This window comes from Pan paniscus, chromosome 5, assembly GCF_029289425.2.
Source record: "Pan paniscus chromosome 5, NHGRI_mPanPan1-v2.0_pri, whole genome shotgun sequence".
Lineage (NCBI taxonomy): Eukaryota > Metazoa > Chordata > Mammalia > Primates > Hominidae > Pan > Pan paniscus.
The window spans coordinates 138,458,393-138,482,188 of record NC_073254.2 but is presented as its reverse complement, the minus strand read 5'-3'; the positions used below and the strand labels follow the sequence as shown (position 1 = coordinate 138,482,188).

The following is a 23,796-nucleotide window of genomic DNA, read 5'->3' as shown; positions in this document are numbered from 1 at the left end:
TTACCCACAGTACCTCACTGTGTTCATTTGTTTATGAAATTGTATGTAAAGCATCGAGAACAAGCCACTGTGTCTGTTCCTTTTCTGACTTCAACATCTAACATAGTTCCTATATCATGGCAGATGTTCAGTTAACATTTGTTAAAATAACAGTCACTCACTGACTCTTATGCCTACAATAAACTACTATGAAGGTATAAGGAGAGGTTTATTTTGTAATCACTGGCTCTGCCTGATTTTATGTTGAGATATGCTTACAAAGAGAAGAACTGAAGTAAATAACTAAAAGCTGGCTGACTCAATCAAGGCCCTCAGTTATTCAGCCATTAGGCAACCAGCTATCAGCCTGATTAAATTGTTTGGGATTGTAGGGCCCCAGCTTTCACTCTTCCTCTCCCTCTTCCTCTCCCTCTCTGTCTCTCTCATTTTCCCTCCCCGCTCTCCCTCTGTGTGTGTGTGTGACACTTACTATGTATTTGAAAATTAATATTTTCATGGCAGTAAACCCACTTTGCAGTCGTAAATATGTAAGATACCACCTCTTACTACACAAATGGTCTTCAGATTTTGCCAAATGGGAAAAACTGAGTGCTCTAGTTGAGCTTGAAGAGAGACATTAGAGTATGCTTTTTTTCACTTTTGGAATATTGTTACCCATTAAACATGCTGAATTTGTGTGTATCACTGTGTGCATTTAATTCATTTTAATTTGTGAAATTTATAAAGGACCAAGTGGATAAGATCTGTTTAATATTGAATGATGCATGATTTAAACATAACTTGAACCTGAGCCTCACTGGTATTCAGTGTGTAGCACTGTATTTCCATGATGATTAAGGTGAAAAATTCTAAAATGTCTTTGTTAAAAAAAATGTGAGATATTCTCTCTATGTTTTATTTACACAGCAATGAACTGTTCAGCTGAAGAGACTGAGAATGACCACAGCACAGAAACACTCACTAAAAAGCTGTCAGATGTGTGCCAGTTACGAAGAGACATTGATGAATTAAGGACTACAATATCAGACCGCTATGCTCAGGACATGGGAGACAACTGCATTACTCAGTGATCAAGTGTTAGTCCCACAGCAATAATGACCTGTTGTTTAAATGCTGCTGTGTTATGGAGCCATAATGGAAGGTTGCAAGTGACATGACTTGCACTTAGGGATTTTTTTTCTGTGGATTTGTTTTGTTGAAGGGGAGAAGGGAAGTGAAGAGATTTTGAAGGGGCTTATCTAATCAGGCAAAAAGAAAAAAAATCAAATTACCTTTGGAAAATATGATAAAATCTACAAGGAAAAAAATGTCTATATTCTCAAACTACTGATTGTAGGACCAACCTGTGAAGAGTACCCTTCACATGAAGGAGTAGGATTCCTTTTAATCCTGTAGCTTTGTGTGTTTGTGTGTGCATGTATGTGTGTTGTTGTGTGTGTGCACGTGCTTTATTCACAAATTTATAAGGGTTTCTAGGGTCGGAGCAGAGCTTCTGAGAAAGGCACACGCTGTTTATTCTTATATTTCTTTCATATAGAAGCTTGTGTTGTACTTTGGGATTTTCAGTGGCTGGCTGAACAAGAGTTCAAACAGCAGGCAAGTGTTGTAATGGTAGTACAGCAGGCAAAACCATTTATATTTTGAACACTTACTGCACTGATAGGATGTTTTGTGGTTGAGCTGATTTTAGTACTGTAGATAGGTCAGCTGTTTTTCCAGAGTGATTGTGGATTTCCCAAGAGGTGTGAAATTTTGAGGTGATGCTCTTTTTCCTTAGCATTGTAATGTATGTGTTACAAGAAAGGTTAACATAACTTGAACTAATTTTAACATGTTCCTTACTATTTACAATTTTTTATTTATATGTTTTATATATATACATATATAAATGTAAACAAAGCCATATATAATTAATAAAGGCATTGGATCATTATTATAAAAGGAAGATTAACAAAGTTACCCTGGAACAATAGCTTACTTATCCAAATCTCAACATTTACATTTTAACAGTTTTGTATGTTTCAAAGTTGAAACTACTGTAAGAGAAAGCCAATACTATTTATATCTGAATCAACAGTAGCATAAACATTTTTTAATTGAGATTGTATTTTAATCCCTTTTGTTAAAGTACATTAACAACAGTTTTTCACAGGATATGAACTTGGCGAAGTTAGTTCTTAATCTGAATTACAGGGTATTACTATGAAATGCAGTTGATTTTGCAGTAGACATACAGTCATTTAAACTTCCAAATGAGTGTTGTCCATGTTTCTGTTGGTATTTTGGAAGGATTATACATTTTATTGCCTTCAGCATTGATTATGTTCTTTTGAATATACTTAGTTTTGGCGAAAGCCTTGTCCTTTGTAAGTTGGTTTGATCTTGTGATGCAACCAAGTCTCATTTAGGTCAAGACTAAATAAGAGATGGAGGGGTAGAGGGTGTGACTCAAGCCGGATAATATTGATTTGATAAAGAGCATATCACATGCCTGTTTTCTTGCCAGATAAAGGGCATAGCACATGCCTGTTTTCTTATATACTAGAATAAAGGCTCTCCTAGGAAAGATTTTTCTTAAATATTTAAAAGTGAAAATGTGAGACAAGGCCTTCAAGGAGACTACCCAGGAAGATACACAGTTTAAAATGTTGGCTATACAGCTCTCAATAGATTATTTTATAGTTATAGTTGAATAATCAGTTATAATACACTGTAAAGAAATCAGATTTTCCTTCTGTTTGGTGTCTGAGTCCTTCCTGCTCTTCTTACTTCTGAGAATCTGGGCACTAAGAAATCAGTAAGTACATTGTAGTGCTCCTGCATCCCAGAGTCCTTAACCTAAGGAGGGTCTTAGTCACTGGTAAGAACTTGGCTTTCTAATTATATTCACTTGGTTTTTAACATTAGTAGCTTGAAGATAATCAGGGTATAGTAAATTTCCACCAAAAATGTGATGCAAAGAATTCTGCCTTGGTCCTTTATGGTAAAACAGATAATAACGTCTAAAATAGATCAGCCACAAGTGCAGCAAATATTTTTACACTCTCTTTGAATAGAATCCCAACCACCCTCCCCCATGATTTTGGAAATAAAGGCTTCCTAAAATAATAGAACAAATTGGCAAACAATCACTAATTGGACCAGTAGGTTCTTACTTAAATATCTCTCCTAGATTTTTAGTGTATGTTTTGGGATTTTTATGGGTTTATTTTTTTATTTTTTTTTTAAGCAGACGTTACAGTTTGTTTTAATCTACTATAGATACGTTTTTGTTTTTTGGCTTAGTTGGGGATAAAATAATTTATTTGTAAGTTAGCTTTCTAAAACTTAGAGAAAGTAATTTAATTCACGTATCTTAAAAATAAAATTCCAAAGTTAAAAAATTTCTGACTTAGTAGGAAGTTAACAAAACTACTGCTGATGCATTTCAGTTTCCAAAATCTGTACCCTCCCCCGATAAAAAAGGGAGTTAAGATGTGCTAGTTTAAGTAGTTAGCTGAATTATAGATTGATCCTCTTAAAATCTGGAGTTTGTAAAGGGGCCTACATAAACAGTAGATAGACTTGGAGGGATTTTGTGGGGGAATTGAAACTAATAGTATTCTATCTAGTTTGTCAGTATTTACTTTTTGATTTTTATTTTTCAGAAAATTTTCCTTTCCCAGGACACCCTCTTGTATTAGAATATCCTCTTCTGTATCACATTAAAAACAGATTTTACTGTTAGACCAAATAAGATGGGCAAATAGCAACACTAGAGCATCTCACCCAGTTTGAACTAGGATGTTCATGGAAGTTATGACACCAATATATTCCTGAAATGAAAATTAACCTAAATTTTAAAGTGAATCTATTTGAAAATTTCCTTAGATAATGAAACCTCGTTTTAATTGTGCTTTTTGTGAATCCACCACTTGTTTGCTTAGAAAGTATCTTATCCAGTATTAATATTTTGTTCTTTTGGGTTTTAAAGTTGAGCTTATTCAGCCTCAATCACATTACAGCAAGCATAAAGTAACAGTTGACTCAATGAAAGACCCAAATTGCCTGTACAGATAAAATTCACTGAATCAAAGGCACAATAGCTATCTTTTCACTTGAGCTCAGAAAAGTAAGATGGCTTAATTTGAACTATTAATTTTCAGTGGCCTCTAATTAAACAAAAACAAAAAACCACAAATACTGGCTAGGTAAGATATTCCTGAGGTCATTTTAAAAGAAGTGTGGCACCTAGGATTCAATATTTAATGCTAACAGTATTATATTTTAGTGAAATTTATTTTGGTGGTGACAGTTTATTAAACCTAATTAGACTTCTTTCAATAGCTTGTTGTAGAGACAATCTCAAGGGCTGGAAAGTGTTGCTAAAATGAATATCATACATTTCTGATATACTAAGGAGCTTATAAAGTAATTCTTTCATAGTGCAAGAATTATTAATTTCTTAGAGGATGTTTTTAAAGGAGCTACTTAATTGGGAAAATGTTCTTTAAATATCAGTAATAGTTCATTAAGTAACATAGTAGCTAAGAACATGGACTATATTTTTACAGCATAGTTCAGCTTAGGCACACCTTTAGTTTGGATTATTGGCATTCTCTTACGTAGGAATTATATCATTGTAGATATGTAATTATGGTAATAAGCAATTTTCATAACCATGCTCACTCAGACTATATCATTTGAAACTGCCAGTGGCTGTAATTCTCCAAGCCAAAGTTAATTCATTTTGTTTCCATTTTTGACAGTTCATGTTCACAAAACAACAGGAACAATTTCCTATTTGGTATAAAGAGCAAAATTTCCAACTTTGCCCCAAAATGCCATGGGTGGCATATTGCCATATGATTATATCATATATTTAATCATGTATGGGAAAGATTTTGGATTTTTTTTCTTATTTAAAAAAGTGCTAAATATAAGAATATAGTTTTAAATCAGCAAGTCTAATAACACTATTGCAGCTGTACACAGAGAGAACCTTTTGTGCCTTTTTGCCTGCAGTAAGCATTTATTTCTATTTTACATGAGTTCTAAGAATGTTGATGATTATTGCACCTTGTTCTTCTGTATATAAACTTGATTAAGGAATTTTTTTTTTAAAAGCAAGGAGCCGTTTTTTATTACTAGGTGGATACCTTAGTAAACATGAGAGGAATTATCAGATAGATGTCTTTGGAGCCCAGCCTTCCCTGTGTAGTGAGCTGGAAACTCCTTTAGATTGTATTCATTGGTGTGTATGTATATGTACATATATGTATAAATAGTTAAATACATAAACATAAAACTTAACATCGCATTGTTGTGATGACAAGAAGTAGTAAGGTGCTAGGTGGTTACATTAAAAAGCACAGCACAGTGTATAATCAGTCACTATGACTGGTGGTTTTGTAAGCTGGGTTCAGTTTTTGAACCACCCAGAATACCTCATGTGTAAATACAGTGTTCATGACTTAATTGAAATACAGTTATTGTTTAAAAAAAAAAAAAAAAAAAAAGAATGTGAAGCCACTGGTTGGCTTATGCCTTCTGATCTATCATTCTTGCCTCTTTTTTTGTAAAGGGGTTTTCTTCTTGTTGTTCTGTTTTTTAATAGGGTTTACAGCTAGAATTTTGAATGCCAAAGTTCTATTTATTAAATTAAGAAAAAAGTTTTCAATGTTAATGGCTAGTATTTTTCCACTGGACTATTGTTTGTTGATGTTGGAATTTGTATTTACAGAGAAATAAATTTTTTATAAAAAGATTTATGTCCTCTAAGAGCCTAATGTTAGTATAAGAATGTATTTGTACTTTCAGACTCTCTATTCTGAATTCTCAATGACAAGAATGTGCTGTCTTGACTTTTAGGTGAAAGCTTTGTATAAATGCACAGGAGAATCTTTGACTAAAACATGGAGAATTCTGCCTTCTATCTTATAATTTCTTTCCAATTACAAAAAAGCTTTTTCTCAGGGCCTTCTCATAAAGGGTACTGAGATTTTCTGATGGCAGGTACTGTAACATAGGAAATCATGCCTGTGTCCATTTCAGTTAATAGCACAGTGTCTCCTTTCTGACTTTCTAGAATCCCTGTTTAAACCAGGAGTCTTCTTTCTAGTTTTCCAACAGACAGAATCTGACTTCAGTATTCTACGTTGCTGAAAGTTTTGGTTGGCAAGTTAAATCTTTTATTTTCCACCCTCTAATCAAAGGTTAAGAACGTACTAAGACATATGCAAATAAAGCCTACAGGGGCCCTGACATCTCAGCTTTGGTGGTTTGCCAGTCTAGTCTCAAAAGTGCCCTGCGGATGGCATCCTAAGTCCTTGTTCTAACATATATGGGTTATAACCTCAGTTTTTTCTTTTTTTTATTCTTTTTTTTTTTTTTTGTGACGGAGTCTTGCTCTGTCCCCCAGGCTGGAGTGCAGCGGTGCAATCTCGGCTCACCACAACCTCCGCCTCCCAGGTTCAAGTGATTCTCCTGCCTCAGCCTCCCGAGTAGCTGGGACTACAGGTGCGTGCCACCATGCCCGGCTAATTTTTGTATTTTTAGTAGAGATGGGGTTTCACTATGTTGGCCAGGCTGGTCTCAAACTCCTGACCTTGTGATCCACCTGCCTCAGCCTCCCAAAGTGCTGGGATTACAGGCATGAGCCACCACGCCCAGCCTATAGCCTCAATTTCTACAGGCAGTTGGTTAATGTTTGGATTAGCGGTATCTGTTACCAGTTTAGATAATTTGGCATTGCTCTGTTGGAGTGTTTAATGAGTTAACTCATTAAAGTTAACAGGGAAAGAAACACTTTGGAGATCCTGCATCACAGGCTACTTAGGTTGCAAGCAAATGTCTTAGAAATAAGAGCAGGAAGGATAAAATCCTAGAATATTACTAAGGTGACCGGTAAAGAAGTTTCTCCTTCAGAATGAAAGGATTATGTTTGACCTGGAAAAAAAGTTTTTTGATAGGGGAGGGAGGTGATCAACAAAAAGCTTTTGATAGGGTACATCCTAGGATTTTGCCAATAGTTTGAATTTCTTTTATGACAAGTTTCCCCAACCAAACAATCATTCTATGTCGAAGAGCAGAGGACTCAGTTAAAAAGACGTATGAAATAGGATGTTAATAATGGCACAACATGGCAGAGTGGATCCAGTAGAGCAACAGTTTACAAATGAATAGCTCTCTCACATGTCAGTTAAGACATTCTCCTTGATTTAGAGGAGATTCCAGTTTTGGAAATTATAGTAAAAGTTTTTTAAAAAAAATTTAAGTAAAATTGCTATCCTTGGCAGATACCTGATGTGATCACAAAAAGAAAAAATCTTTTCATTTTAGCCAACATGTTTTTAAACAGTCTCACTTCATCTCTGTTGAGTACCTGCTAATAAAAGTTTTAAACTAAACGTACACGTGTCCTTGACCAGGAAATTCTACTCTTAGGTGTTTATTTGAGATGAATAAAAACATGTTCACAAAGACTTGTAGATGAATGTTCATGGCAGGTTATTCAAAATAACCCCAAACTGGAAACAGCCCAGAGGTTCGTTAGTAAGATCTTTCCATCCAGAGTTGAAAAATAGCATTCTTTTACAACCTTGGGTTCTAACTGATTGAGAGTCACTTTATTCTATATACTTTTTGGAAAATGGAGTAAGTTTAATACATAACAAAGTAGTGGATAGGAATTGGGAAACAGACCTCCCATTTACCAGAGGACTTTGGTTTACGCTTCCCTCTGGAGGATTGCGCTTTGTCATGCTGCCACCCTTGTTCCATGGGTCTCCCCAGTTAAAGTGAAGCACTTGGTCTCATTCTTCTTGAAACAAACTTTTTATATCATTGTTTGTTAATTGTTTGAGTGCCAGTCTTCCACCAGACTTTGAGCTCTTTTAGGACAAGCACCTTGTCAAACTTTGTGTTTAATTAGCAACTAGGATAAACTCACTTCCAGAAATGTGTACATATCTGCCCTTTACCCCAGGATGGAGGAGCTCTATTTTCAAGGAGAAAACGTAGTCTTTTAAGCACAGCCCCAGAAGGACATGGAGCTTTTAATGGAAAGAGGGTATAGTGATAATAAGTCCTACTTAAGTTGCATTTTAGTATCTCCTGCAGCTGTACACTTTCTACCCTTCTGTAGGTCCAGGCCACAGGATTGGACACAGTTGTTTCCCAGCTCCAGTGCTCTCAGAGGATAACATTCTCACTGGACTTTAGGCCAGCTGCATAGATTTTGTAAAAGCAAATCGAAAGTCTGGCTTAAAAGAGGAACAAAATATCAATTCTAAAAATCAATGCATGGCTGGGCATGGTGGCTCACGCCTGTAATTCCAGCACTTTGGGAGGGCAAGGTGGGTGGATCACCTGAGGTCAGGAGTTTGAGACCACCCTGGCCAACATGGTGAAACCCTGTCTCTACCAAAAATAGAAAAAATTAGCCAGGCATGGTGGCTGGTGCTTGTAATCCCAGCTACTTGGGAGGCTGAGGCAGGAGAATCGCTTGAGCCAGGAGGTGGAGGTTGCAGTGAGCCGAGATCGTGCCACTGCACTCCAGCCTGGGTGACAGAGTGACACACCGTCTCTAAATAAAGAAAATTAAAAGTGAATGCAGCTGGGCATGGTGGCACATGCCTGTAATCTCAGCTACTTGGGAGGCTGAGGCAGGAGAATTGCTTGAGCCAGGAGGTGGAGGTTGCAATGAGCCGAGATCACGCCACTGCACTCCAGCCTGTGCAACAGAGTGAGACACTGTCTCTAAATAAATAAATTTAAAAAAATAAAAATGAATGCAGCTGGGCATGGTGGCACATACCTGTAATCTCAGCTACTTGGGAGGCTGAGGTGGAAGGTGGAAGGGTCACTTGGGCCAAGGAGTTCAAGATTAGCCTGGGCAACATCACAAGACCCCATCTCAAAAAACAAAAACAAAAGGCGGGTGGGGGTGGGGCGCAGAAAGCAAGTAACAAGTTACACCCAAAGAAACTAATCAAAATAAAGGCAGAATTACTTTTCAAAATGAATGCAGTTGCATCTGCATATATACGCACGTCTAGAATATTTTAAATACTACAGTTGACAACACTCGTAAACAAGGAAGCAAGGTAATTTACATTCTTCATTCCTATACTGACCATATAGTCATGAAACATGGTTGTTTAGTGGCCTGTGGTGACTAAAACACTGCACAGAAGTGTGTCTTCTATATCATCATCATCATCATTATTAACCAACATTTGAGCACATGCCAAGTAAAAAGACCTTGCATAAATTATCCCATTTATTCCTCTATATAATACCCTATGAAGTAGGGCATTATTATTATCAGGGTGCTATTATTATCCCCACTTCAGGCAAAGAGATTGAGACACGGGGTTTATGTATCTTGTCCAAGTTGGAACAGCTTGAAAGGGGCAGAGCTGTAATAAGAAAGAGGCTGCTTTGTGCCCCTCATGAGACTGCCTCTTGTCCCAGGTTTGTGCTCAAAATTAAATTCATTTCCTCTTTCCCAAACCTCATTGGGAAGGCTTCATCACAGGGCTTCACCATTTCTGTGAGTTGCACCTCCATTCCACTAATCCTTTTGGTGATTTCTTCTCCCTCACATCTAATTTTTAGTAATTTCCTATTGCTTCTGTAACAAATTATCAAAAATGTATTAGCTTAAAACAATAAATTATCTTACAGGTCTAGAGGTCAGAAGTCCAAAATAAGTCACACTGAGCTAAAATCAAGGTGTTGGCAGGGAGTCTTTCGGAGAGAATCTGTTTTTTGTTTTTTTTCCAGCTTTTGAGGCGATCACATTCCTTGGTTCATGACTCCATTCTTTGGTCTTCTAAGCCAGCAATATCAGGCTGGGTTCCTCTCACAATATCATTTCTTTGGGTCTCTTCTGCTTCTCTTTCCCTTTTAAGAACCCTTGTGATGACCTTGGGCCCACTCAGATAATCCAGAATAATCTCCATATTTCAAGGTCAGCTAATTAATAACTTTAATTCCATCTGCAATCTCAATGCCTTCTTGCCATGTAATTTAATGTACTCACAGGTTTCAGGGATTAGGATGTGAACATCTTTGGGAGGGCCATTGTTCTATCCTTCCACACCACATCCTAAACAAATTATTTCTCAAATCTGAATTTTAAGAAGAAAAACATTAAGTCTTTGCAGAGAATTTCTGAACTTTTTTAACATTGCAATTTGTCAGTGTCTTAGAGGATGTGCCATAATCTGGATTTGTCTGTTTTCTCATTATTAGATTCAGGTTAAACATTTGTAGCAAAACTGCTACATTAGTAATGTATATTTCTCATTCATCATATTAGGAAGCTCATGATAACAGTTTATATTATCATTGGTGCTGCTAAATTATATCTTGTGGTTAAGCAGAAACACCTTTAATTTTAAGTTAAATAGAGGACAAGTGACAAGGCTTTGGTTCATGTAAGGTAGGGAGTTGGAACTAAGACAGTTACATAAAACCAAGATTCTCAAATGATCACATTTTCAATGAAAGGAAGAGAGAGAAAATCTACCCCTTAGTCAAAGGAAATTAAAAGGTTATTTGGTTTTCAAGGACTTAGCTCAAGATGAAAAACGTCCCCTCGAGAATTTGCAACCATAATCTTACATTCATGTAGAGTGGAGTTTGAACTTGTTGTGTTTGGGCCCTAGAAATCCTGAGGCCAGAAGTTGACTTAAAGAATTCTGAGTTGGTAACTTCCCGGGAATCTTGGATGAAACAAGACTGATCTTCCCTGGAATGATTCCTCACAGAACTCCCTCTATACATGAGCTCAAAATCCAAAAATTTTTAAAAAGTCAATAGAATGAACAAATGACTTAAGTTAGATCCTAAGTATTTCAAATAATGGAATTATCAGATGTAGATTATAAAATAGGAATTACTGTATGATTAGATGTATATAAAGTTCTGAACCATGTAAAACTTACCATGAGATAGAAGAGTAGAAAGAGCACAAGATAACTTCTGGATTTCTGGGAATGTTCCATTTCTTGATCTGTGTGAGGTTTACATAGATGTGTTCACTTTGTGAAAATTCATCAAGCTATATTCATAATGTGTGCACTTTTCTGTATGTCATAATTTTTTTTTGAGTCAGAGTTTTGCTCTGTTCCCCAGGCTGGAGTACAGTGATGTGATCTCAGCTCACTGCAACCTCCGCCTCTGGGGTTCAAGCGATTCTCATACCTCAGCATCCAGAATAGCTGAGACTACAGGCATGTGCCACCATAACTGGCTAATGTTTTGTATTTTTAGTAGAGATGGGGTTTCGCCATGTTGCCCAGGCTGGTCTCAAACTTCTGAGCTCAGACAATCCACCCATTTCAGCCTCCCAAAGTGCTAGGATTACAGGCATGAGCCACTGTGCCCGGCCTGTCTATGTATCATAATTTAATGAAAGGTTTGCACTAAAAATAAAGAAATTTGAAAAGGAATCAAAATTTTTAGAAGTGAAAAATATGATAATTAAAACTCAGTGGAGGAGGCAGCCAGCATCTGAAGGAGCTGTGATAACCATCTCCAAATGCAACCATGAAGCTGAAGGAGACAAAATCAAGATCAAAACCATCAAACTATTGGAAGTTTCAGATGAAAGGAATCAAGATTGTGGGGAAATGGAAGCAAGTGAAGGTAGACCCAAATATGTTTGTAAGTGGACAGATGGCTGATGTGGTATGCTTTGAGGAACTGAGATTACTGGTTGGTCCCCTCTGCCAAGAATTCCTCCAGTCTCTTCTCAAAGGAGGCATCCAAGAAGAAAAAGGCACCAGTTGTTTGAGAAGAGGAGGAAGTAAAGTGTAGCTCCTCAAAGAAAATGATCAAGTTGAAGAAAAGTAAAGATGTGGAAACTGAAGGAATTAGTGTCCAGAAAGAGTTTGAAGTCAAAGATGCTGAACCAGAGCCAAATCGGAGATGGTATGATTTGTCCTGACCCAGAGGAGAGGAGATGGCATCAGAAAGCCCGGCCCAGATTGTTCCAAAAGAGAAGAAAAAGGGAAAAAATTAAGCCTCCCCATGGCACTGTCCCAAAGGTGCCCCAAAAAGCAAAGATATTGATGCCTGACTAGAAGGTGAATGTATCAGCTTGAAGGACTTTTTATGTCCAAGCCATTCTCCAAGCAGCAGGTTTTCTAGGTTTCTCTGCACCTACACCAGTCTAAGAAGCCCTGACTTTGACACCTGTCATCTGTGACAAACTAGACATCCTTGGGGATGCTGAGACAGGATATGGGAAAACTCTTGTCTTTGTCATTCCAGTGATTCAGACAGTATTGGCAGTGCTGGAGGAGTAAGCTTGCCCTAACTCCAAGTAACACTAAATACCACCTGGAGAGCCCAGAACTGAGTCCAGAGCTGAGACTGGATCACTAAGCAAGGCTGGAACTGAGTCGGGAATGTTGCCTGATGAGACTGGAATCGAGAGTGAAATACTCCCCTGTGAAGCTGAGCTAAGGCTAGAGTACCACCCAACAAGGCCAGAGCAAAGACCAGAGCGTCCCCCTCAAACCAGGTGCTGTTCTTCTATGATGATGATGCTGGTAAAGAACTTTCTTCCCTTAACAAGGCATGAGGACAAAGAGGAAAGGCTTGATAAAGAGCAAACTGGAATGTCAAAACAAGAGTTGAATGGCAAAGTTGCTACCTGTAAAGGACATCTAAAACATCACCTGCTTGGACTGGTCCTGATTCCCACTTAAGAGCTGGCCATCCAGGTCTAATAACCCTTTGATGCTGCAGCCAAGTTTTTGGGAATTAAAACTGCTATTTTGTTCGGTGGCATATTCATGCACAAATAGCAGAGGATGCTCAGGTGTCAGCCTGATATTGTGATCAGCCGTTCAAGCTGACTGTGGGAGCTGGTTAAAGAAAATCACCTTCATTTGAGCAGCCTCAGGTGCCTGGTGGTAGATGGGGCTGACTGGATGATTGAGAAAGACCACTTTGCTGAGCTCTCACAGTTGCTAGAGATGTTCATGACTCCCAATACAACCCAGAGAGACAGACACTTGGATTTTTGTGTCACAGTGATGCTGGTACATCAAGCTGCTGCATGAATCCTTTATAAGAAGCACACCAAGAAAATGGACAAAACTGCCAAACTCGACCTTCTCATGCAGAAGGTTGGCACGAGGGGCAAGTCCAAGGTCATTGACCCCCACAAGCAATGAAGTCACAATGGAGTTGCTGACAGATACCAAGATCCATTATGAGACTGATGAGAAAGACTTCCACCTGTACTACTTCCTGATGCAGTATCCAGGCCTCACCTTAGTGTTTTCCAACAACATCTCTTACATCACACACCTTTCTAGGCTCCTCAAAGTCCTAAATGCTGCTGACCCTACATACTCGCATGCACCACAAGCAGAGGGTCAGATACCTGGAGTGGCTTGCCTGTATGGAAGACTGTTCTCCTGGGAACAGATGTGGCAGCTTAGGATCTGGATACTCCTAAAGTCCAGCATGCCATCCACTACCAGATCCATTGCACCTTGGAGATTTATGTCCGTTCAAGTGGTTGAACTGCTTATGCCGCCAATGAAGACCTCGGCCTAATGCTGATTAGGCCTGAGGACAAGATCAACTTTAATAAGATTTACAGAGCCCTCTAGAAATAAAGTGCATGAATGTGGTCAAGGAGCAAATCCATTTTGCTTTACGAAGAAAGCTGAGTATTTGAACTTCCAGGAATGTCTGCACAGTTCTTGGATTGAGGGTGTGGTGTCTGTTCTGCAAATTGAACAGAGATTGAACAAATTGTAAAAAGATATATAAAGGAGGAAAAGCTGATCAAGAAAAAGAGTGTCGAAGACAAAAGCAGGTGAAGTTCCTACTAGAAGGAGCCACACTATTTGTTTTCCCAACCATTATTTAAATATGACCTGAACTGCAAGTATCCAACTCAATTGGGTAAGATGCCTATGCTCATGTCTGCCCCAAGAAGTGGTGAATCTGCTTTCAACTGCTTCTCCAAACAAGGAGGAGGAAGAGAAAAAAGTAGGAGAGAGAGGGAGAGGAAGAAGGGGACAAAGTTTGTTGGTGACCACACAGTGGTATCTCTGTCCTCTGATCATATGTGAAAACCTTTCCTTCCCACCCTTTAATTTCATTCCATAATCAACCTCAATTAGAAAAATCTTCTCTTCCACACCAATGGCCTGTAGCAGGAGAGACCTCATGCAGATTTGTGGATATTCCTAAAGTCCAGCATGTCATCCAGTCCATTACCAGGTCCATTCTACCTTGGAGATTTATGTCCACTCAAGTGGTTGAACTTCTTATGCCACCAATGAAGATCTCAGCCTAATGCTGATTAGGCCTTATTTTGGAATAAGAATTATATGCAGCAGCTTCATATTTATTCCCGTTTATAGGCTTCCTTTATGTTCAACCAGACTTCCTAAATTAAAAATTATGGTCAGAAAAAAAATCAGTGTAACAGTTAAATAGCCCATTAGATACAAATGAAGAGAGAAGTAGTGAACTAGAATATAGTCAAGAAGAAATTATCTAGGAAAGGAGTTTTAGAAACATGGCAGATATAATGAGAAGGTTTAATAAAAAAATTAATTGGAGTTTTCAAAAGGAGAGAATTGATAAGATGGGAAATAGGAAATATTTAGAGATTATATTTATTTGAGCAATAGTTCAGGATTGGTAAATTTTTAAGGAGAGAGAAGGGCATGAATTTGGAGATTCGTGAAATGCAATGAAACCCAAGGCAGAAAAAAATTTTTTAATGCCATCTGGATACATTTAGTAAAACTCAGAATCTGAAAGTTTAAAAGGTACTTAAAGGAGGTAGACAGTCAAAGAGAGTAACTTCAAAGAAGCAGTTAGACCAGCAGAATTCTCAATAGCAGTAACAAAAGATGGAAGACAGTAGAATGGTATCTTCTAAATGCTGAGACAAAATAATTCAACATAGAATCATGTAAGTTATTCACAAATGAGAGTAAAATATATTTTTCATAAAAACAAAACTTGGAAAGAGTTTAACATCAATGGGCCTTACTAAAGGAATTCTCAAGGATGAATTCCGGGAAGAAAAAATTAAATCCAGAAAGGAAGTTTGAGAAGAAAGAAGAACAGTGAAAAATGAAATTGGTATACAAATAAACACTGACTGTATAAAACATGAACCAATACAAGTAATATCTACTGTGTAGCCTTTATTATGTTGAGTAATTTATATCAGTAAGGGGTATTTAATTTTGTTGAGTGCTTAATTTCCATCAGTTAAGATGAGCATGTGAGATTTTTATCTTTATTCTATTAATATGGTATATTACATTGTTTGATTTTTGTATTTTGAACATCCTCCAGGAACAAATCCCACTTAGTCATAGTGTATAATCCTTTTCATTAGCTGCTGACTTTGGTTTGCTAATATTTTGTTGAGGTCCCTTCTGACTTTTTTTAAAAAAAATTTTCTGTTTTTTGTTTTTTGATTTTTTTTAGCAAAAAAAAAAATGCACTTAGAAGTGTTACTGTTTGTGTTTTATTCTTTCTTAGATTGAATACAGCTCTTTGATTCTGTGGGTTAATGTCTTTCATTAGTTTTGGAAAATTCTCAACCATTGTTTTTTGTTTTATTTTTTATTTTGGAGATGGAGTCTCGCTCTGTCACCCAGGCTGGAGTGCAGTGGCCTGATCTTGGCTCACTGCAACCTCTGCCTCCCGGGTTCAAGAAATTATTTCTTTATTTTTTTTTCTCACTCTCCTCTTCTTATTTTTTTCTCAATATCCTCTTCTTGTGATTTTTTTTCACACTCCTCTTCTTCTATGACTCTGTATTAGTCCATTCTCACACTGATATAAAGAACTACCTGAGACGGGGCAATTTATGAAGAAAAGAGGTATAATTGACTCAAAGTTTTGCAGACTGTAGCGGAAGCATGGTTGGAGAGGCCTCAGGAAACATACAATCATGGAGGAAGGGCAAAGGGTAAGCAAGCACCTTCTTCACATGGTAGAGCAGGAGAGAGAGAGTAAAGGGGGAAGTGATGTGCACTTTTAAACAACCAGATCTCGTGAGAGCTGCATCATGAGAACAGCAAGGAGGAAGTCTGCCCCCACGATTCAGTTACCTCTCACTAGGCTCCTCCTTCATCACATGGGAATTACAATTCTACATGGAATTTGGGTGGGGACACAGAGCCAAGCACATCAGACTCCAATTACTTGTACCTTCTATTTTTATCTCTATGTCTCTTATGTTTTTTGCTATTTATTGCTCTTCTTCATTCTGAATATTCTCTTCTGATGTATCTTACAGTTCACTATTTCTTTATTTAACTATATCTGTAAAATCTATCCACTGACTTCTTAATATCAATTGTATTTTTCAGTTCTAGAATTTCCATTTGTTTTTTCCTTAAAATTTTCAGTTTTCTACTAACATTTACAAGTTTTTCATTTATTTCTTGAGCATATTAAGCATGAATATTTAAAAACCCACCATCTGTACTCCCAACTTGTCTGTTTCTACTGTCTGTTGTTTCTCTTCGTTTTAATAAACTTTTGTTTATAACCTTTTGTTTCTTCATATACCTGGAAATTTTTTATTGAGAGTTGAATATTACATATGAAATATTTATAGACATAATTTGAGCTTCTGGATAACTGCAAACCTATCTTCCAAATTGCAGAACCATTTTACACCACAAGCAGTGAGTGAGACCTACTATCATTTCACATGCTTGTCAGCATTTGGTGTTGATTTTACCCATTCTAACAGGTGTGTAGTGATATTTTATTGTTGTTTGAATTTGTAATTCTCTATAGATATGATGTTGAACTTCTTTTTGTATGCATATTTACCTTCTGTATATCTTCTTTGGTGAGATATCTGTTTGGATCTTTTCTGCATTTTTTAGTTGGATTGTTTATTTTCATATTGTTGAGTTTTTAGAGTTCTTTATATATTCCAAATACAAGTGCTTTATCAGGTATACGTTTTCCAAATATTTTCTCCAAGTTTATGGCATATCTTTTCATTATCTTAATAATGTCTTTCTTAGAAGTTTCTAATTTTAATGAAGTCTATTTTTTCAAATGTGAAGAATTGGGCTGGAGGGTGTATTTCTTTTTCTTCACTTATTTGTGACATGTAAATTGTAAAATTATTATTCAGGTATAATAGCTATTGAATTGTCATCAAGCAATTATTTTTAAAATTACATTACTGTCAATCTTGACTTTTAATTTACAGAGCAAGACAAATGAATTCACATTCTCTATGACTTTATCCCAGATTTCCCTAGCCCTGAAACAGCTAGCCTGGAAAACTTTCCAGCCAGAAGTTATCAAAACTGGGGACACTATGGAAAAACAGTGTATTTAATGACCTTGAGCTGTCAGTCCATCTATCCAGGGATTAATGCTTTCATACAAGAGTGCTATTCTTGGAATATATAATAGGAATATGTAAGTTCACTTAAATTTAATTGAATGATTAGATTCAACTTAGGCAAAAATCGAAGCTTCTTTTCAACTTGAAAATGGCGAAGTGTTTTGTTTCATAAATCTGTAAAAGATAATTTTCCAAAAAAGTAACATCATGACTCCTATGAATATAAAATGAACAGATGTCAAAGATTTTAACTCATTAATTAAATGAGAGAATCGGAAAAACTTTTTCAACTGATTCGAGAGAGAACCCAAAGAATGAAGACACTTATATATCAAGAATATTGAAATGAATTTGCAAGTGGTTGCAAAACTGACTTTCTATCATGGGGAAGGGAAGTTAATTGAACCTCCACTAGACACAATTTATTGCATATCCATAGACTAGAATTATGCATAGACAATTATTTTGCTTTGCTATCAGTCACCTACAACTTTTAAAAGTTGTAAAATAGCTCAATGGTGATGAAAGGCTTACATCGAATAACTTGGAAGAGTGTGCTCTAAACAATGCATAATTTCTATTAAAAATAACCATAACCATTTCTGCTTATTTCAAATTTTCTTACAATTTTTTTTTCTTGAGACAGAATCTCACTCCATACCTCAGGCTGGAGTGCAGTGGTGTGATCCCTGCTCACTGCAAACTTGACCTGCTAGGCTCAAGCAATCTTCCCACCTCAGCATCTTGAGGAGCTGGAACTACAGGTGCGTGCCACAAAGCTGGCTAATTTTTTAATTGTTTTTTTCTTTGTAGAGGTGGGGGTCTCCCTATGTTGCCTAGTCTAGTCTCCAACTCCTGGGCTCAAGCAATTCTCCCACTTAAGCCTCCCAAATTGCTCAGATTACAATTGTAAGTCACTATGCCTGGCCAAAATTTTCTTATGAAATTTTCTACACTTCTATTTTTCTTTAGATTATAGTGCATTTGTATCACTTTAAACATTATTGAGGCTTATGGGAATAGGAGATGATATGGTTTGGCTCTGTGTCCTCCACCTGAATCTCACCTTGAACTGTAATAATCCCCATGTGTCATGGGAGGGACAGGGTGGGAGGTAATTGAATCATGGGGGGTGAATTTTTCCTATACTATTCTCATGATAGTGAATAATTCTCATGAGATCTAATGGTTTTGAAATGGGCAGTTCCCCTTCACATGCTCTCCCTTTTGCCAGCCACCATGTAAGACATGCCTTTCTCCTCCTTTGCATTCCGCCATGCTTGTGAGGTCCCCCAAGTCATGTGGAACTGTGAGTCCATTAAACCTCTTTTTTTTTTTTTAAATAAATTACCCAGTGTTGGGTATGTCTTTATTAGCAGCATGATTTTATTTTCTAAATAAAAATATTTAGAAAAGATACATTTACTTGATACATTTTATTTTCAATATGTTGGAAGCATGCCTCCTTTATGTTTTGCTCATTATTGACTGGATAGTTTTGTACTATATATCACATTTTTTTCAGCTTCTATATCTGATACTCAGGCAATGCATGTGCAACAGCTCTCTACATCTTGATGAGGTAATACTTTCTATCATTAATATATTAACTAGTATTTGTTATTTCCTCTGTATTCTTTCTTCATACAGATCTAGATGTTTAGAAAGAATATCACAAAAGAGCTGGTTATGGTGGCTTGCACCTGTAATTCTCAGCACTTTGGATGGCTGAGGCAGGCAGATCACTTGAGTCCAGGAATTTGAGACCAGCCTGGCCAACATGGTGAAACCATGTCTCTACTAAAAATACAAAAAATTAGCCGAGCATAGTGGTATGCTCCTGTAATTCCAGTTACTTGGGAGGCTGGCTTGAACTCAGGAGGCAGAAGTTGCAGTGAGCCAAGATTGTGCCTCTGCACTCCAGGCTGGGTGATGAAGTAAGACTCTGTCTCAAAAAAAAAAAAAAGTATATTTTCCTAAACATATAGGAATTCCAACTACATGCATATCTTATTATATTTTTCTCTGCTAAAATGTAATCTCTATGACAGCAGGGAGTTTTTGTTTATTTTGTTCAGATGTCACTCCCAGTGATGACATCAGTGCCTCGCACACAGACAATGCTTAATAGCAGTTGTTGAATGAATGAACACATTTTACGTAATTACCAAGCACTGCAAGATAATCGGATCTTCTCAGTAGGAACTCCTGCTACTAAGCAGCATTTATTAGTGTATGAAAATTAAAATATATTAAGTTATACTTTATTTGCCCCATAAAAGGATCCTCACTGCCTATGTCTGACTGTGAACCCTATTTTGAAAATCACAGATCTGAACTCTACAGCCTACTATTGTATTTTATTATTTTTTTCTTTTATTCTGACTTAGAGGCATTCAGGCACTACTGTATTTTAAATACTTGCTACTCAAAATATGGCCCAGGAATCATCAGTATCTGTACCACCAGGAGCTTTTTAGGTTGATTCCATAACTTGGCTACTGTGAATAGTGGACAAGATTCTGCATTTCTAAGTGTCCATCAATGGATGAATGGATAGAGAAAATATGGTATACATGCATAATGGAAGATTATTTAGCCATAAAAAATGAGATTCTGTCATTTGCAGCAACATGGATAGACCTGGAGGACATTTTGTTAAGTGAAATAAGCCAGGCAAAGAAAAACAAATACCCTATGTTCTCACTCATATATGGTTGCTGAGATAGTTGATCTCATGAAGGTAGAGAGTAGAATATGGTTACTGGAGGCTAGGAAGTGTAGGCAGGACAGGGGAATCAAAAGAAGCTGGTTAATGGGTATGAAAATAGAGTTAAGTAAAAGGAATAAGTGACTTCCAATTCCAAAATCAAAATGGTGTCATAGAAGCAATCTGGCTTTACCTCCCCCATCCCCCATAACAGAAAACCCAAACTAAATATACAGCACCAAGATTGTTACCAGAAATATCCCAGAACTCAAATATGAACTTGAGATACTCCCTGGGGCCACAGAAAGGTGAAAATAACTGAGTGGACAGTAAGAGAATTAGACTTCCACATTCATGATGCCCCTCCCTACTTTCTCCCTGTAACCAAGTGTGTGAAAAATGTCCCCCAAACTCACTTTTTCTATAGTAAAAAAAAGTGAAACTGAGGTGTACAACCAGCTTCTCCACCATCTTTGGTTCCCTGGCAGGAGACCTGTCCCTACCTTAACTGACAAAAAGCATCATGAATGCCTGAAGGAAGAAATATCCTTGAGGACAAGCAGAGACAAAGTGGGTAGGCAGGACTCCCATTTCCAGCCCTGGAAACTCTGCTCTGTAACTCAGCCAAAGAAGATGCCACATTTCTATGGTTATTCAGCAGCCCTGTGCTGTAGGAGGTTTGTCCCACAGGCCCCTGGGCATGAACTGCTAGCCAGCCTTCCCACACTGCCAGAATATTTTTGGGGGGACCTCCCTCATTCAGGAAAGGCAGCTCTCTGATTGTTTACTAGAGCTAAGGCAAACATAGGCTTAAGGTGCACCTAAAGCCAAAAAGGAGTCAGTGACTGGGCAGTAAAGAACCTGTAAGCAAATCTATCCAATAAAACAAACAAACAAACAAACTGAACAGAGAAGACTGGAACGAATAACTAATCCTTCAAAGCAAAGACATAGATGTGCATCCACAAGAAACAACAGCACACAGCGAACCATGGACTGATTCCAGGCCTAGGCCCTTGGATAGCATTGCATTTCTGGACCTACTCTGAAGCAGAAAAGAGCCCACAGGCCTGGCAGCATTCACCACAAGCTGACTGAAGAGATGTTGGTCTTTAAGTGAACATTGTTAGTGGCCTGGTAGAACTCCCCATGGGCCACTGGTGGTCGTGGCCACAGGGAGAGGCTTCTCTGGCTGTGAAAAAGGGAGGAAAGAGTGGGAAGGATTTTATATTGTGGTTTGAGTGCCAGCTTAGCCACAGTAGAATGGAACATCAGGCAAACTTCTAAGGTTTTTGACTCTAAGCCCTGGCTCCTAGACAGCATCTCTGGACCCATCAAGGGCCTAGGGGAATTTGCCACTCTGAAGGAAAGGACACAAACCTGGCTGGCTTTTGCTATCTCCTGATCATAGAGCCCTAGGGCCTTAAGTGAACATAGGTGACATCTCAGTAGTGGTTACAGCAGGCCTTGGGCAAGACTCAGTGCTCTGCTGGGTTCAGATCTGACCCAGCACACTTTCAGTGGTGGTGGCCACAGGATGCTTACTTCACCACATTCCTAGTTCCAAATGGCTCAGCAAAGAGAGAGACTCCATGTGTTTGGGATAAAGTAAGGAAAAAGAACAAGAGTCTCTGCCTGGTAATCCGGATAATTCTTCCAGATCTTATCCAAAGCCACCAAGGAATTACCTTTGCAAGTCTGCAAATACTATGAAATTATTGGACTTGGGGCCCAAGTCCCTTCAAATACCTGGAAATCCTCCTCAAGAAGGATGGGTAAAAACAAGCCTAGACTGTGATGACTACAATAAATATCTAAACTCTTCAATGCTCAGACACCAGGGAACATCTACAATCATTAGGATCCTTCAGGAAAACATGACCTAGTCAAACAAACTGAATAAGCCACCAGGGACCAATCCTGGAGAAACAGAGATGTGTGACCTCTCAGACGGAGAATTCAAAATAGCTGTTTTGAGGAAACTCAAAGAAAATTCAAGATAATACACAGAAGAAATTTAGAATTCTATGGGATAGGCTGGGCATGGTGGCTCACACCTGTAATCCCAGCACTTTGGGAGGCCAAGGTGGGCAGATCACCTGAAGTCTGGAGTTCAAGACCAGTTTGGCCAACAAAACCCCCTCTCTACTAAAAACACAAATATTATCCAGGTGTGGTGGTGGGTGCCTATAATCCCAGCTACTTGGGAGGCTGAGGCAGAAGAATTGCTTGAACCTGGGAGGCAGAGGTTGTGGTGAGCCGAGATTGTGCCACTGCACTCCAGCCTGAGTGACAGAGTAAGACTCCATCTCAAAAAAAAAAAAAAAAAAGAATCCTATGGTATAAATTTAGCAAAGAGATTGAAATAATTAAAAAGAATCAAGCAGAAATTCTAGAGTTGAAAAGTGCAATTGACATACTGAATAATGCATCAGAGTCTCTTAATAGCAGAACTGACCAAGCAGAGAAAGAATTAGTGAGCTTAAAAACAGGATATTTGAAAACACACTGAAAAGACAAGAGAAAAAAGAATAAAAAATAATGAAGCATCCCTACAAGATTCAGAAAACACACAAATCTAAGAGTTATTGGCCTTAAAGAGGAGGTAGAGAGAGACATAAGGGTAGAATGTTGCTGAAGGAAAAAAATATTTGACCCTAGAATAGTAGATCTGGTGTATATCCTTCAAGCATGAAGGATAAATAAAAACTTTCCCAGACAAACAAAAGCTGAGGGATTTCACTAACATCAAGCCTGCCCTATAAGAAATGCTAAAGGGAGTCTTTCAATCTGAAAGAAAAAAGGATATTAATGAACAAGAAGAAATCATCTGAAAGTAGAAAACTCACTGATAAGAGTAAGCACACAGAATAACTCATAATATTATAACATTGCTTTCGTGGTGTGTAAGTTTCTTCTCTCTTAAGTACAAAAACTAAATGATGAACCAATAAAAAATAATAACTACTACAACTTTTCAAACATAGTTTAATAAGATACAAATACAATAAAACTTAAAAAACAGGGGGATGAAGTTAAAGTGTAGAGTTTTTATTAGTTTTCTTTCTTTTTACATGTTTGTTATACAATCTTTGTTATCACCAGTTTAAAATAATGGGTTATAGGAAAGTATTTGCAAGTTTCATGGTAACATCAAATCAAAAAAACAAACAACAGGTACACAAGAAAATAAAAAGGAAGAAATTAAATCATTCCAACAGAGAAAATCACCTTCACTAAAAGGAAGACAGAAAGGAAGGAAATAAGGAAGAGAAGACCACAAAACAACCAGAAAACAAATAACAAAATGGCAGGGTAAATTTCTACTTATCAAGAATATCATTGAATATAAATGGATTAAACTCTACAATCTAAAGACATAGAGTGGCTGAATAGATGAAAAAACAAGACCCAATGATCTGTTGCCTACAAGAAGCACACTTTACCTATGAAGTGAAAAAAGCACACTTTACATATAAACTATGTAAATAAAGGGATGGAAAAAGATATTCCATGACAACAGAAATCAAAAAAGCAGGAGTAGCTATACTCATATTAGACAAAATAGATTTCAAGACAAAAACTATAAAAAGAGACAAAAAAGGTGATATGGTTTGGCTGTGTTCCCTCCCAAATCTCATGTTGAATTGTAGTTCCCATAATCCCCACATGTGGTGAGAGAGACCCAGAGGGAGGTAATTGAATCCTGGGGGCAGTTTCCCCC

The 23,796-nt window shown here is 37.5% G+C and overlaps 1 protein-coding gene across 2 annotated transcripts in view; it reads left to right on the top strand.

Moving 5' to 3' along the window:
* Positions 1–22,405, top strand: part of CEP85L (centrosomal protein 85 like) — a 209,570-nt gene extending 187,165 nt beyond the window's left edge. For both annotated transcript variants that reach the window (XM_034962766.3, XM_034962764.3), the window contains one exon: positions 907–22,405. In XM_034962766.3, the coding sequence (XP_034818657.1) occupies positions 907–1,070 (164 nt within the window). In that variant the 3' untranslated portion in view covers positions 1,071–22,405. The remainder of the gene's footprint in view (positions 1–906) is intronic.
* The last annotated feature ends 1,391 nt before the right edge of the window (positions 22,406–23,796 follow it).